Raw genomic sequence first — 12,657 nt, 5'->3', positions numbered from 1 at the left:
AATTATTATTGCTATATCTTCAGGCTCATTAGCGTTGCTATCCTTTTTGGGTTGTACTTTCTTGTTTCTTTGTATGCTTGGTGATTTTTGACTGGAAATTTTTTTCTCAAATTTTTTGACTGGAAACTTTTGACTGGAATCATTGTGAATTCCACTCTGTTAGATATCAGATTTTTGTATTGCTATAAATATTTTTTGATTTTTGTTCTGAGATAATGTTCAGTTACTTAGAAATAGTTAAATTCTTTGAAGTTTGATTTTAACCTTTGTCAGGTGGGACTACAGCAGCCTTTAGTCTTGGGATAATTTTGCCATGCCACTGAGGTCATATTCTTCTGAGTACCCTACCCCATGTACCATGTGTTAAAAGTGTTTCCACCAAGTAGAGTGGTGGAAACTCTGGTTGGTGAAAACACAAGTTATTCCAAACCCTGATGTTTTAGTTTTACCCACTGTTTTCAGTGGTCTTTTCCTCATCCTTGAGTTGTGAGGTAAGCAGTACATACCTGAAAACTTGTGAAGCACCCTCTACAGATTTCTGCCCCTCTCTCTCTCTGTCTCTCTCTCCCCCCACAACTTTTTATTCTCCATGCAGCTCTATCTTCTCCTCTGCCTTATGAATCAATAACCTTGGCATCCCCAATTTCTCAACTTCTTCTCAACTGAAACAGTCCACCAGACACTATTTGGGTTCCCCTCCCTGCACTGTAGCCTAAAAATTTTCTCCAGTCAGTTAAGCATCAGCAATCACAGAGCTCACCTTGTTTGTTTTCTTTCTTTCAGGAGTCAATATCCTGTGCTGCCTTTGTTTGATTTCTGTAAAACACTATATATTTATTCATTTCTTTGCGGTTGTTTAAGATGAGAGAGTAAATCTGGTTCTTACTTTCTTTCTCTTCTTTCCATATTAATTGTTCCAACCCCAAATCCAAAAGAAATAAAATGAAATTGCACCATTCTCCCTCCAGTTTTCCCCATTTTAGAAAATAGCACCACCCAACCATACAAGCCAGGAACCTAGAAGTTATCCCTTTCTCCTCCGCTTTTTCTAACCCCATAATCTAAGCAGTCACCAAATTCTCTGCATTCACATAGTCATTATTTTCATCCTAGAAAATTGCAATTAATTTGTGACTGGTCTCTCTTCCTTCAATACTGCTCTACTCTAATCCATTATTTATATAAAAAGAAGGTGTTATATGGCCTTAGTCCAAAATCAAAACACAATGAAAAAACTGCAAATATATCTTTAACTTTACTTAATGTGTTTATTGTAGTAGTATGGGTATAGTAATTTCAAAATAGTTTTGTATATTGTAGGATTAAACAAATGGGTAAATGTATCAATTAAAAGTACTTGCTGGACTGCAATTAGTAGTATCAGTGTAAACTCATTGCCATACATGCACATACACATACACATATACAATACATCTGTGTGTGTATATATGTGTGAGTGTGTGTGCATTTGCTATTTTCCCAGTTCTATCTACTGAAAAATCCTGGAAGCAATGAGATCCTAGCAGTAATGAGGACACCTAGCAGCCAGAAATTTGATTATAAATGTAATTTCCCACAAAAGGTACCACTTATGCTTGGAAAAATGACTAATTCCAAGGCTGGATTATCGAAAGTATAAAATAAGTCTGGAATATACTGTCATGCCATATAATAAGAAAGTACTCAGAAAATGAGAGCATATCAAAAGGAAACAGAAGCCAAATGGAATAGGCTTCCACTAGGGAATATGGGAAATTACTAGCAAAAATCTTAGTCAAAATAAATATAGTCTATTGAAATGAATGATATCAATGTCTGTAATCCATTGAATAAAGCAAGAATCCATTCATACTGACATTAGCTAATTAATTAAAGAGAAAAAAAGATTTTTTCTTACAATAAAATGTAATTTAATAAGTGTAGAATAATAATAGATTTAGAAAATCACCATTTTGTCACTATAATTGTTATTAGTCTCACAAAGATAATCTGTAGTTGCTAAGACTGTTGGGTACAAGCTGGAAAAGGCATAAAATAGTGTCAGAACATCTCTCCACAAATTACATATTAATTATAAACTTTAAATATAGTAATTTTAGAGTGCAGCAACCTGGTAAACATCTAAATTAGCACTACCAGTGATGGGGCAAACAGACATCAAGTCCCTTCTTGAGTAATGTGCTGACAAAGACATAATTAACTCCTATGGTGTTACTTCAAAAATGAATATGGAAGATCTAATCAATGTCATAAAAGACAAAGAAATGCTGAATGTAGGCTGAAGAGACACAACAATAAATGCAATGCATAATCCTGGATTGAATCCTAAATCAATGAAAATTTCTATAAAGTACATTTTGGGGATAATTGGAAAATTTTGAATATAGACTACAAATTATAAAATAGCATTAGGTTACATTTTGTGAATTTATAATAGCCCCTGATATATTATAATACATTTACCTTATTGTGATCATATTGCTGATTACGCTAAACTGATAACCAACTAAGATCTCACATAGCCAGTAGATTATTCCTTTTTGGAGTGTCAGGCTGATATATGCTCAGGATTTTGAAAACAAAGGCATGTTTCTCAGCTTTTCCTGGACTACACCAGTCATCCAGGCAGGTATTGGTATTTTGTTACTAGAAATGGGCATTGTCTAACCTTGAGGTAGAGATGCTCCTCAACTTATAAGACCACATCCCAATAAACCCATCATAAATTGGAAATGTCATAAGTCTAAATCCATTGGGCTATGTCCCAAAATCACATCATAAAGACAAAAATCATACGTCAAAGCATTGTGAGTCATGGAACATCTGTGTATTACTCAATATGCACCTAGAAAAAATCTAGAATCTTCTGAAATCAGACCAGAGAAATCACCTACTGAAATGAAGGATTATGACTAATTTTCAGTGCTCATAGGGAAGAAATTCAGCTTTACATTAATCTCATTGGCCAACAGACTACTGAAGGCACCTTATAACTCTTTTTAGATAACAATGGCCAAGAAGAAGATCTTAAAAGGACTTCAAAGATCTTAAAAGGACTGACCTCCAAGCCCAGGTCGCAGCCGGTTGTCATAGCCGTCCAGAAGACGATCCAAGATTCTGGTGAAGATAGTGATGTTGTCAGTGCTGTCATCAGGAATATCTGGGGCGTGCTTAGGAGACAGCCTGAGGCAATGTAAAGAAAAGAAAAAAATAATAGTTCTTAACAGGAAAAAAAATACATGACTAGATATTTTAATTCAAGAAGATTTCAATTAATAGACTGGGCCAATTACATAGACCTATATCTTAACCAAAATAACAATTACTACATATTTGTCACAATGATTGCTTGTGTAGGAGGCAGACAGTGTGGTTAATACTTGAACTCTTACTCTAGCATTGGTATGAGCTTTGCCAGGCATATATCCTGGCCCCATCCCAGCAGTAAAGAGACACAAGCAGAAATTCTAGACAGAATGTCACTGAGAACATTTCCCGGTATACAGTTAGTTGATAAAATTGTGTTGCATGATTAAACAGGCATCAAAATAAAGAAGGGAAATTTTACTGAGAACTTACCTCACTTCTAGCCCAGAGAAATTTAAGTTCACAGAAAAACAGGGTCAGAGAGATCCTTGAATTGTATATAGTCTACTTCTACCCTCATCCTATGAAGATAGGGAAACCAAGCAGTAGTAGTTCATCAAATGTTAAAGCTACCAGACTTTAAGACTATTACAAGATGCCTTAATCACTCTCATTTTATACATAGGAAAACAAACACAGACAAGAAACCAAATTTCCCCAAAGTCATATTGCTAGTGAGAGGCAGGCATAAGGCTATGATCCAACTTCTCTAACTTTCCAGTGTCCTTTAGGTACCTCCTGATTCTTCAATTTGGATTACTTCTGTAAGTCTTTCTGAAGACTATGCACTTTACTAATCACCTAATGAGGCTTAGGCACTGTGACTGATACTTTCACTTTTTGAGGAGGAGCTCGGTGTTGTTTGACAGGACTAGAAATAAAGGCCCTGGGTAGTTCAGAGGAAATAGGAACATGGTAAAAGATATGGCTTTTGCCAAGGGTCAAGAAGCATGGTGTGGAATCAAGTAAAGGACCAGGAGCTAGAAATCCTGGGTCCTAGTACCAGGTGTATTTGTGATTGGAGCTACCATTAAGCATCTTACAGCACTTGCATGTCTTTTTTTTTTTTTTTTTTTTTTTTTTTTTTTTTTTTTTTGAGATGGAGTCTCGCTCTGTCGCCCAGGCTGGAGTGCAGTGGCGTGATCTTGGCTCACTGCAAGCTGCGCCTCCCGGGTTCATGCCATTCTCCTGCCTCAGCTTCCCGAGTAGCTGGGACTACAGGCGCCCGCCACCACGCCTGACTAATTTTTTGTATTTTTTGTAGAGACGGGGTTTCACTGTGTGAGCCAGGATGGTCTCGATCTCTTGACCTCGTGATCTGCCTGCCTCGGCTTCCCAAAGTTCTGGGATTACAGGCATGAGCCACCATGCCCAGCCAGCACTTGTATGTCTTTAAGTCTCAGTTTTTCCTCATTCTTAACTTGAACCCAGGAAATTGACATTAATACATATATAATAACTATTCCTAGCATCCAGTTAATCAGGGCTATAAAAGTCAAGATTCTAGTTAAGAAGGAGTCTTAGGAGACAGTCAGTACATCTTCCCACTAATATTTATCCCTAGCAGTGAACAAGGCTCCCGTTCTGTAAAGATCCTCAGAAAAAGCTACAGAAGAGTATAAACATCAATATGTCTTCCCCATAATATTTATCCCTAACAGTGAACAAGGCTTCTGTTCTGAAAAGGTCCTGAGAAAGAGTTACAGAAGTGTATAAACATCTTATTTGAATAGTTCTCACTCTAAACTGCCACACTGTAGCTGATAACCAAGTGAGTTTGAACTTAATTTATAAACCTAATTTAATTCACTTAATCATCCAATGCATTTTTATTAACTATGTGTCTATTACTGTTCAAGGTGTTATGATAGAGCAGAAAGCAAAATAAAGTAAAACAAAGCAAGTAATCCTTCCCCTACTTAACTTATGGAGTTGTTGAAATAATCAAGTTCTATAATAGATACACATGGGAAAAAATAAGCAGGCTTAAAGAGTCTGGAAACATGCATTTGAGTTTATTCGTTGTATGACATTAGGCAAGCCATATAACACCGCTAGTAATAGCTTTAGGATCTTTAAAATTAAAATAACTTCACACATATGTTGTATTAAAGTTAAAAAAATACAATATATTAAAATTATCAGGCTTACTGCTTCACATCTAGAAGCATTCAAAGTGTGTTTTCTCTTTATCAGACTAGTGGTTTATGCATTCGAATGCATTATTCAAGTATAAATATTAACAACAGGCAATTGGCACCCTCATCAGACAAAAGCCATAAGGAAAGCTTTGGCCAGAGAGGAACTGGAACCTAGTCAACAGTAGACAAGACTGGCTGGTTTAGTGGACAGATCACAAGAAGTGATACAGATGCTCCATTGGGAAGGGGGAATAAAGAAGGGAACTGTAGTGCAGAACTAACAAACTGACATCAGTATGCTGAGGAGATAAATACAGGTACATTGTCAGGTGACAGTCCACCCCTGGCTCAGGCCACCAATGGTCTAGATCCATCTGACATGGGCTGTAGGGGGAAGGGCTGTGGCAGCTCAACTAATTTCGTGCAAACCCCTTTCTCATTATCTCTTAACTCTCACGGTGGAAGATCTTGATCCTGGGTAGCCTAATTCAGTTTCTTGGAAGTAGATTCATAAACTGAATGAAAAAAAAATCTTGAATTACTAGATGGGGCAGAAAGGAGAATCCTCATAGAATCATAGGGAAAATATATGAGGCTTCAGAGATTACCTTTTCTAGATGGATCTGCAGATGAGAATACTAAAGCCTTGGACATAATTTTTAAACACCCTGAGAGGTGATGAGACAGCTAAAATATTAATGTTAATCCAAAATTGCTGAATATCAAGAACATACACTGGAGAAAAAGACAGTCTCTTCAATAAATGGTGCTGGGAAAACTGGATATCCATATGCAGAAGAATGAAACTAGACCCCTATCTTTTGCCATATATAAAAATCACATCAAAATGGATTAAAAGACTGAAATCTAAGACCTCACACTATGAGACTACTACAAGAAAACTTTGGGGAACATCTCCAGGACATCGGTCTGGGCAAAAATTTCTTGAGCAATACCCTACAAGCACAAGCAACCATAACAAAAATGGACAAATGGGATCACATCAAATTACAAAGCTTCTTCACAGCAAAGGAAGCAATCAACGAACTGAAGGGACAACCTACAGAATGGGAGAAAATATTTGCAAACTATTCATCTGACAAAGAATTAATAACCAGAATAGATAAAGAGCTCAAAGAAATCTGTAGGAAAAAAGTATAATAATCCAATTAAAAATGGGCAGAATATTTGAATAGACATTTCTCAAAAGAATACACACAAATGACAAACAGGCATATGAAAAGGTGCTTAACATCACTGATCATCAGAGAAATGCAAATCACAACTACAATAACATATCATCTCACCCCAGATAAAATGGCTTCTATCCAAAAGACAGGAAATAACAAATGCTGACGAGAATGTAGAGGAAAGGGAACCCTCATACATTGTTGGTGGGAATGTAAATTAGCACAACCACTATGGAGAAGACTTTGGAGGTTCCTCAAAATATTAAAAATAGAGCTGCCATATGATCCAGCAATCCCACTGCTGGGTATGTACCCAAAAGAAAGGAAATCAGTATATCAAAGAGGTATCTGCACACCCATGTTTGTCACAGGACTGTTCACAATAGGTAAGATTTGGAGGCAACCTAAATATCCATAACAGATGACTGGATAAAGAAAATGTGATACATGTACACCATAGAGTGCTATTCAGTCATAAAAATAATGAGATCCTGTCATTTGCAAAACGTGGATGAAGCTGGAGATCATTATGCTAAGTGAAATAAGCCAGGCACAGAAAGACAAAAATTGCATGTTGTCATTTATTTGTGGGAGCTAAAAATTAAAACAATTGAACTCATGGATATAGAGAGTAGAAGCATTGTCACTAGAGGTTGGGAAGGATAGTGGAGTGGTTGAGGAAAAGTGGGGATGATTAATGTGTATAAAAATAATAGAATAATGAGACTTAGTATTTGATAGTACAAAGGGTGACATCAGTAATAATAATTTAATTGTACATTTTAGAATAACTAATTGGATTGCTTTAACACAAAGGATAAATGCTTGAGGTGATGGATACCATATTTTCCATGATGTGATTATTTCATATTGCATGCCTGTATCAAAACATCTCATGCACCCCATAAATATATATACCTATGATGTACCCACAAAAATGAAAAATTAATTCTTTAAAATCCTGAATATAAGACCAATACACTGTGCTTTCTCTCTTACTGAAATACTAGCTTCCATGAGAATGCATTTCCATTTCCTCCTGCTGACTGTTGATATCTTAGCATCATTCTTCATCAAAAAGTTGAAAACTTTTAAGTCAAAAAGCAATGCTAGCTTGTGACTAGTCTGGACAATATGGCAAAATCCTGTCTCTACAAAAACACAAAAATTAGGTAGACATGGTGGCACACCTGTAGTCCCATTTACTGGGGAGGCTGAGGTTGGAAGATTACTTGAGCCCGGGAAGTGGAGGTTGCAGTGAGCTGAGATCACGCTACTGTGCTCCAGCCTGGGCAACAGAGCAAGACCCTGCCTCAAAAAAATAAATAAATAAACAAAAATCAATGCTAAATATCATCCCCAAATTATTTTCAATATATTGCTCTATGGTTTTATTCTTTATTATTGATTTTTTTCTCCTAATGTGCACTAAATTATTGTGTGGGGAAGCTGATTTAATCTGCAGCCTAAATAGAACTCTTTCTTCTTCAGTAACTAAACTGCAACATTTGAATTCAAAGGTAGTTTGGGGAAAAAAGGAATCATGGCATGTCAGAATTATGGAGAACCTTAGAGACTGTATAATTCTCTCCCTTCATTTTACACATGAGACACCTAAGACACCAACACCAAAGAGAGAAACGAATTGCTTGATGCTATATGCTTATCAAGTTAATGAGAGTGGCACTAAAACATGTCCATTGCACCTCATATTTGCCACTACTGGTTAGATAAAATATGATAATAATAATTCACCATTAAAAATGAAAATGATGTTACTAATACACTATCTGAAGGTTATGCAAGTTTAGTCATTTTCCTAGCCCTAAAGATGGATCAGTGGTAAATTCACAGGACTAGAATCAAATGACTGGAATTTAGTTCTGTCTCTGCCACTAACTGACTGTGAGACCTACAGGCATACCTCAGGGATATTGTGAGTTTGGTACCAGGCCACTGCAATAAAGCAAATATTACAATTAAGTGAGTCACAAATATTTTGGTTTCCCAGTGCATATAAAAGTTATGTTTATACTGTATAGCACCCTATTAAGTGTTCAATAGCATTATGTCTAGAAAACAATTTACATACCTTAATTAAAAACACTTTATTGCTAAAAATGCTAACGATCATCTCAGGCTTCAACAAGTCATAATCTTCTTGCTAGGAGAAGGTTTTGCCTCAGTGCGGACGGCTGCTGACCAATCAGGGTGGTGGTTGCTAAAGACTGGGGCAGCTGTGGCGGCAATTTCTTAAAATAAGACAATGAAGTTTGCCTCATCAATTGACTCTTCTTTTCACAAAGGATTTATCTTCAGCATGTGATGCTGTTTGGTACCATTTTACCCACAGCAGAACTTCTTTCAAAATTGGAGCCAATGCTCTTAAACCGTGACACTGCTTTATCAACTAAGTTTGTGTAATATTCTAAATCCCTTGTTGTCATTTCAACAAGATTCACAGAATCTTCACTAGGAGTAGATTCCATATCAAGAAACCACTCTCATTGCTTGTTTGTAAGAAGCAACTCATCCCTTCAAGATTTTTCATGAGACTGCATCAATTCAGTCACAACTTTAGGCTCCACTTCTAATTATAGTTTTCTTGCTATTTCCACCACATCTGCAGTTACTTCCTCCACTGAAGTCTTCAACCCCTCAAAGTCACCCATGATGACTGGAACAAACTTCTTCCACACTCCTGTTAATGTTTGTATTTTGACTATTCCCCTGAATCATGAATGCTCTTAGTGGCATCCAGAAAGGTAAATCATTTCCAGAAGGTTTTCAATGGACTTTTCTTGGATCCATCATAAGAATCACTATCTATGGAAGCTATAACCTTATGAAATGTAAAACAAACAAACAAACAAAAAAAAACAAAAAAAAAAGAAAAATGCAAAAGCAATACACACATTTGAAAATTAAAAAAAAAAAAACTTGAAAGTCAAAATTTCTTCTTGATCAATGGGCTGAAGAATGGATGTTGTATTGTAAACATTCATCTTGCACAGCTCCATCAAAGCAAAGCTCTTGGGTGACCAGGTGCATTGTCATTGAAAAATAACATTTCAAAAGGAGTATTTTTTCCTGGGAAGAAGACTGCAACAGTGTGCTTAAAATATTCAGTAAACCATGCTATAAACAGATGTGCTGTCATTCAGGCTTTGTTATTTCATTTACAGAGCATAGAGAGAGTGGATTTAGCATAATTCTTAAGGGTCCTAGGATTTTCAGAATAGTAAATGAGCAATGGGCTTCAGCTTAAAGTCACCAACTGCATTTGCCCCTGACAAAAGAGTCAGCCACTGCTTTGAAGCTTCAAAGTCAGGCATTTTCTTCTTGTCTCTAGCTATTAAAGTCCTGAAAGACATCTTCTTCCAATAGAAGGATGTTTCATCTACCAAAATCTGTTATTCGTGTAGCCACCTTTATCAATTATCATAGCTAGATCTTCTGGAGAACTTGCTGCAGCTCCTCCATCAGCACTTGTGTTTCACCTTGCATTTTATGTTATGGAGATGGCTTCTTTCCTTAAACCTCATGAACCAACCTCCACTAGCTTCAAACTTTTTCTGCAGCTTCTTTAGCTCTCCCAGTCTTCATAGAACTGAAGAGAGTTATAGCATTGCTTTGAATTGGGCTTTGCTTGAAGGGAATGTTGTTTCTGGCTTGATCTTCTATCCACTAAAACTTTCTCCATATTCGCAATAAGGCTGTTTCACTTTCTTATCATTTATGTGCTCACTGGAGTAACATTTTTAATTTCCTTCAAAAGCCTTTCATTCGCATTGACAACTTGGCTAACTGCTTGCCACAAAAGGCCTAGCTTTTAGAGTATCTCAGCTTTTGTCATGCCTTCCTTACTAAGCTTAATCATTTCTAGCTTTTGATTTAAAGTGAGAGCCATGTAAATTTTTATTTCACTTGAAAACTTAGAGGCTATGTAGGGCTACTAATTGGCCTATTTTCAATATTGTTGTATCTCAGGGAGAAGGAAGGCCTAAGGAGAGGGAGAGAGACAGGGGAATGGCCCTTCAGTGGAATAGTCAGTCAGAGCAAACACAATATTTACCAATTAAGTCCACTGTCTTACATGAGTGGAATTCATGGTGCCCCAAAACAATTAAAATAATAACATCAAAGATCACCGATCACAGATCACCATAACAGATAAAATAATGAAAACTATGAAAATTTGCAAGAACGACCAAAATGCAGCAAGGGACAAAGTGGGCACATGCTGTTGGAAAAATGGCACCAATAGACTCACTTAACACAGGGCTGCCACAAACCTTCAATTTGTAAAAAAACATGCTATCCACAAAACACAATAAAGCGAAGCACAATCAAATGAGGTATGCCTGTAAATATATGTAAAATATGTAAAATGGGGATATGTAAAATGGGGATATACATGTAAAATGGGGATAACAATAACCTACATTAGAAAACTTTGGAAATAAACTAAAGAAGATAATAAATAAATACAAAATTGTTTTGTAAATGAAGGTTGTTCATTAACTTCCCCCCAAACTCCTGAAAATGCAATGAAAAACCTTTAAAATACATTATCTTTTAGGCTATAGGAGAAAGTCAAGATCACTGACCATCTAGAGAATCCTCAATGAAGTTATTAAACTAATGCTGTCACTGCCAGCATCCTTCATTGAGGATCCTGGTGTGTTTACGTTAAGGGAAAGCAGGAGAGGCACAAATGTGGAGATGCTGACGCAGTTCATACAACATCCCAAAGAGGAAAGAGATTTACTTCATTAAAAGGATGGCATTTTTCCTGTACCACATATCTCCTGGGAAAGAGCAGATTTTTTTAAATAATAAAAATTTGGAATTACTGAGCAGATTATGTCTCTGCATTGCTCACAAACCTTTCATAACTCTTCATAGCTACCAAATAAAATTTCAACACCTAAGCCTGACACTCATGGCCTTCTGCAATCTGTTCCCAATATACTTTTACAGTTGCAAATTCTACTACTTCTCTTTCTGACCAGCAATCACAGGCAAATCAGATTACTCACCATTTCCCAATATTCCTCATGTTTTCGTTTTGCAAGTTCAGTCTTTCCTATAAGTGGAACTGTTCAATTAAAGATTCAGCACTAAGGATGTCAGTTATATACTAGGGAGGAAATGAGAAACACCTAGAATTCAATAGCACACATTCTCTTTATAGAAGCTCCTTGAAGAACAAAAAAAAGAGAAGAGCTAACCTGATTTTGGCTAGAATATGCCAAATCCATCTGAAAAAGACAGCTGCTCTTTTCTGAAATAGCTTCTATGGACTGGTAATAAAACTACAGAGGTACTGACTTCAGACACACCTACCCACTTGGGAAAATAAAGACCAAGTCCTTCATGCCATCTTAGTAACTGAAAGCCACTGTTTCACAAAAAAAGAGAAATATTTAATTCGTGTATGTTGTGAATGATAAAATAAGCTAGTAGACCTTAAAGATATGATTCCATGTGACCATAAGCAGACATATCGCAACTTAAAATGTGTCATGAACCAAAGTTTGCAAAGAAGCAGGGGTACATTCTTCCTTTGAAACAATGCCATAAAGGGTAGCTAGTTTTCTAGACAAAAGTAAGCAGTACTGTTTCTCATAATTAATCTGAATGACTGTAACCACAGTGACAACGCACGGGCACTATTTTGGCAACATCTCTGGTTAAGCAGGTATTAATAGGCCAAGCTGAGAACGATTTATAACACTGTTTATGTGGAAAGAGATTTTTTGACACAAAAGAAGAGAAAACTAAAGTACTAGAAATATTCTCTCCCCTACTATTATTTGTTCTTTACCCCCACACCCACAGCGACGATCAAAGCAATGAGCTGGCCACCAGCTCAAAGACTTTGAATTAATCCTGATGGTTGATATCCTTACAATGGAAAGTCCTGACAGTCATCACCCTAAGCAAGTGATAAAATTCAGTATCAGCCATACTGAGACAACCTTGCCTCCTGACATAATGCAACAGGAAGCCACAGCATCACCTACAAAGTATCATTGATTGTGGCCTCACATGTCCATCCCTGTTCTGTGTTACATATTCTGCACTTCTACCTCAAAAGGGAAAATGGTAGAATAAAATTATATTTCTTATTTCTCCAGGTCCTATAAGAAAAATGCACTTGCCCCATCTAAACA

General features: G+C 36.6%; 1 protein-coding gene across 1 annotated transcript in view; it reads right to left on the bottom strand.

The window, feature by feature from the left end:
* The window catches only part of GABRA3 (gamma-aminobutyric acid type A receptor subunit alpha3), a 289,627-nt gene that overhangs the window by 162,532 nt on the left and 114,438 nt on the right, over nt 1-12,657 (bottom strand). Inside the window, exon 3 of the mRNA XM_007993008.3 lies at nt 3,062-3,183. Within this exon, the coding sequence (XP_007991199.1) occupies nt 3,062-3,183 (122 nt within the window). The remainder of the gene's footprint in view (nt 1-3,061; nt 3,184-12,657) is intronic.

This window comes from Chlorocebus sabaeus, chromosome X (genome assembly GCF_047675955.1).
Source record: "Chlorocebus sabaeus isolate Y175 chromosome X, mChlSab1.0.hap1, whole genome shotgun sequence".
Lineage (NCBI taxonomy): Eukaryota > Metazoa > Chordata > Mammalia > Primates > Cercopithecidae > Chlorocebus > Chlorocebus sabaeus.
This window is presented reverse-complemented; position numbering and strand designations above follow the sequence as displayed.